Source organism: Palaemon carinicauda, chromosome 4 (assembly GCF_036898095.1).
Source record: "Palaemon carinicauda isolate YSFRI2023 chromosome 4, ASM3689809v2, whole genome shotgun sequence".
NCBI classification, from domain to species: domain Eukaryota; kingdom Metazoa; phylum Arthropoda; class Malacostraca; order Decapoda; family Palaemonidae; genus Palaemon; species Palaemon carinicauda.
This window is the reverse complement of record NC_090728.1, coordinates 61,777,662-61,781,030: the sequence shown is the minus strand read 5'-3', so window position 1 is coordinate 61,781,030 and position 3,369 is coordinate 61,777,662. Positions and strand designations below refer to the sequence as shown.

General features: G+C 38.6%; 2 protein-coding genes across 2 annotated transcripts in view; both read right to left on the bottom strand.

Moving 5' to 3' along the window:
• The window catches only part of LOC137639979 (protein artichoke-like), a 46,241-nt gene that overhangs the window by 21,671 nt on the left and 21,201 nt on the right, over positions 1-3,369 (bottom strand). The window lies entirely within an intron of this gene.
• LOC137639453 (uncharacterized) overlaps positions 1,085-3,369 on the bottom strand; it is an 87,359-nt gene continuing 85,074 nt past the window's right edge. Inside the window, exons 4-5 of the mRNA XM_068371726.1 lie at positions 2,255-2,427; positions 1,085-1,577 (exon numbers count right to left, since the gene is read on the bottom strand). Coding sequence (XP_068227827.1) covers positions 1,085-1,577; positions 2,255-2,427 — 666 coding nt within the window. The remainder of the gene's footprint in view (positions 1,578-2,254; positions 2,428-3,369) is intronic.

Here is a 3,369-nt window from a genome sequence, read left to right as displayed (position 1 = left end):
ATTGTTATTACCATTATTTTGTTATTCGCTGTGTTTTTATTGTTGCTGTCATTATAATTACTATCTTTATTATCTTTACTATCGTTATTGCCATTTTTTTCCTTTTTTACTTGTTATTAACAGCAATGTATCTTTTTATATCAAATTTAAATTTACTTTTACTCTCTTACAAGCAGATAAACGTCCGCTCTCTCTCTCTCTCTCTCTCTCTCTCTCTCTCTCTCTCTCTCTCTCTCTCTCTCTCGTAAAAAGTTGAGACATGTAGTTATACTGAAGGAACTTTATTTACCAAACTAATATTTTCTTTACACTTTGCACTGGCTCCGCTAGTAGAGTTTACTAATATTAACAAACATTTCTTTTTAACATAATTTTTTTTTCTTTCTTGGAATAGTTTATTTCGATCTTTATAGATATTTTATTAGTGCAATGAAAATATATATTTTATTGGTATGTTATACATTGTAAAATAAATCATTAATTTTCTTTTTCGTCACATATTGTAATTTTTTTTATTTAAGTATATTTTGGTATAATATCTTTGAAGGTGTTGTACTGAGTGGTAAAAATTCATCATAAATAACTGAATTATGTAATCTGTTGAAATCATTAAGTTTTTGATGGCACCCTATTCAATATTCTATTAATTTCTTATATATATATATATATATATATATATATATATATATATATATATATTTATATATGTATATATTTACTATAAATATATATGTATATATATATATATATATATATATATATATATATATATATATATATATATATATATATATATATATATATTTATATATATATATATATATATGTAATATATATAATTATATACATATATATATATATATATATATATATATATATATATATATATATATATATATACACTATAAAAACATTAAAACAAGCCTTAAGCTACAAGAGCAGGAAAGGAGATGGTGCTTACGTGATTAATAAAAAGTTAAGCAAACTTCACTTTTCCCGTGTTTCTTGTAACAACAACGATGAAAGAGCAATAAGGCAAGAAAATAAATTACCTCAGGATACACAAACATCCTGCCGGATGTATCTATTCATCTTTTGGGGAAGGGCTGGGTAGGAAGGTGGGGAAGGGGTGGGGAATGGGTGGGGAAGATGGTGGGGAAGAGGGTGGGGAATGGGTGGGAAGAGGGTGGGGAAGGGGCAGGGAAGGGATTGGGAAGAGAGGGAGGGGAGAAGATGTTGTGAAGAGGGTGGGGAAGCGGATGGGAAGAGGTGGGGAAGGGGCAGGTAAGAGGGTGGGGAAGGGGCAGGGAAGGGATTGGGGAAGAGGGGGAAGGGAAGAGTTTGGGAAGAGGATGGGAAGAGGTGGGGAAGGGGCAGGGAAAAGGTGGGAAGGCATGGGGATTGATTGGGGAAGGGGTGGGGAAGAGATTGGGAAGGGATGGCGATGAGATGGGGAAGAGTGGGAGGGATTGGGAAAGGGGGTAGGGAAGGGTGGGATGAGGGAGGGGAAGGGGCGTGGAAGAGGTGGGAGGAGTGTGGGGAAAAGGTTGGGGAAGAGATGGGAAGAGTGTTGGGAACTGGGTGGAGAAGAGAGTGGGGAAGAGCATGGGGAAGGGGTGGAAAGAGTGGGGGGAAGGCTTGGGGAAGAAGGTGGGGAACGGACGGGAAGAGGGTGGTTAATGGGTGGGGAAGGGATTGGGGAAGAAGAGGATCTCTTACAATGGAGATTTGTCAGTAAACAAAAGGTGGGGTGTTGCTCTGAATCTTTGTTTACGATACAGAAGTAATTAAGAAGTCAATCTTCGGTCATAAATAGGTTGTCGGGATTATGTCCCACTAAATATGGTTATGTCCTTGGGTACAGTGCTTGCCAAGGAATGATAACAAGCATAATATTTATTCATCTCTCTCTCTCTCTCTCTCTCTCTCTCTCTCTCTCATACATAAATGTATAAACAACCCAAAACCCTCATCTCTCTCTCTCTCTCTCTCTCTCTCTCTCTCTCTCTCTCTCTCTCTCTCACGACACACACACACATCAAAAAATGCAAAAACATCTCCCTCAAACTCCATCATTTCCAAGAATACAAAATCAATATGAAAATTCACCCTTCCTCCCTTCTAGGTGCTCAATATAGGACGAGTCCCTCCCTCTCAGATATCCTAAACGACCATCATACACTCCAGTATTTACTCCTCCTGCCCCACGGAGAAAGGATTCCGTTACAGCGAGATTAATAACGGTTCTCATTACCTCATACGTATGACTCCGGCCTTTTCGATGTCTGATATCGATCTCTCCCCTGGCTTCGAGGAAACCAGCGTGTGAAGACGATCCCAAAACTCCTCTGCAATGAAATTGGAGAACCGGCCAAGTGAAGCGTTATGAAGATGTGGGTGGGATGTGCTTGGGGTATAGGTATAGGGCTGGGGTTGGGGATATGAGATTAGGTATTGGCGGATGCCGTTAACTAGAAGCCCACATGACTTCTTGAGAAGATGTTTACGAAAACTGAGGACGTTGGGACGCAAACATTAGCTTTTCTCAATTTTCTCTTCTGAGGAAATTGAAGGATGGAGATGGTTTTGGCATGCTCTTCACACTCCCCCAAGAGAGATTAGTTCACCAAACTTTCAACTTCGCTCCACAAGGCACTATAGTCAATTTTTTTAATGAGGCGCATTTGCACTGACGGCAATGGTGCCCTTTTAGCTATGAAAAATTTCCTGCTATCTGATTGGTTAGAATTATCTTGTCCAACCAATCAGCGATAAGGAAACTTTTCCAAGCCAAAAGGACACCCCTGCGAGTCGGTGCAAATCTGCCTTACTAAAGAGAATTGACTTAAAAAGAGTTGGTGGACCAAGGCCTACATGGCTGAGGACTATGAAGCGTGAAGTAGAAGATGATGAATGAGGAAGTATTGATTTAAAAGCTCAAGATAGAGACGACTAGTGAAATCTAATTAAGGCCCTTTGCGGTAATAGGCGTAGGAGGAGATGATGATGATGAAGAAGAAAAGTTAATTGTAGGTTTAATCTATTTCACATATACATAACTTGTACTTGTGAAAAGTAACTGGGGCCCTTTGCGTCAATAGGCTTAGGAGGAGATGATGATGATGATGATGATGATGATGAAAAGTTAATTGTAGGTTTAATCTACTTCACACATAGATAACTTGTACTTGCGAAATCTAACTGGGGCCCTTTGCGTCAATAGGCGTAGGAGGAGGAGATGATGATGATGATATGATGATGATGAAGGAAAGTTGATCATAAGTTTAATCTATTCCACATAAAAATAACTTGTACTTCGTTTGGTAGAATCATTCTGTAAGATTGTAGGAACGAGACGATATTAATACC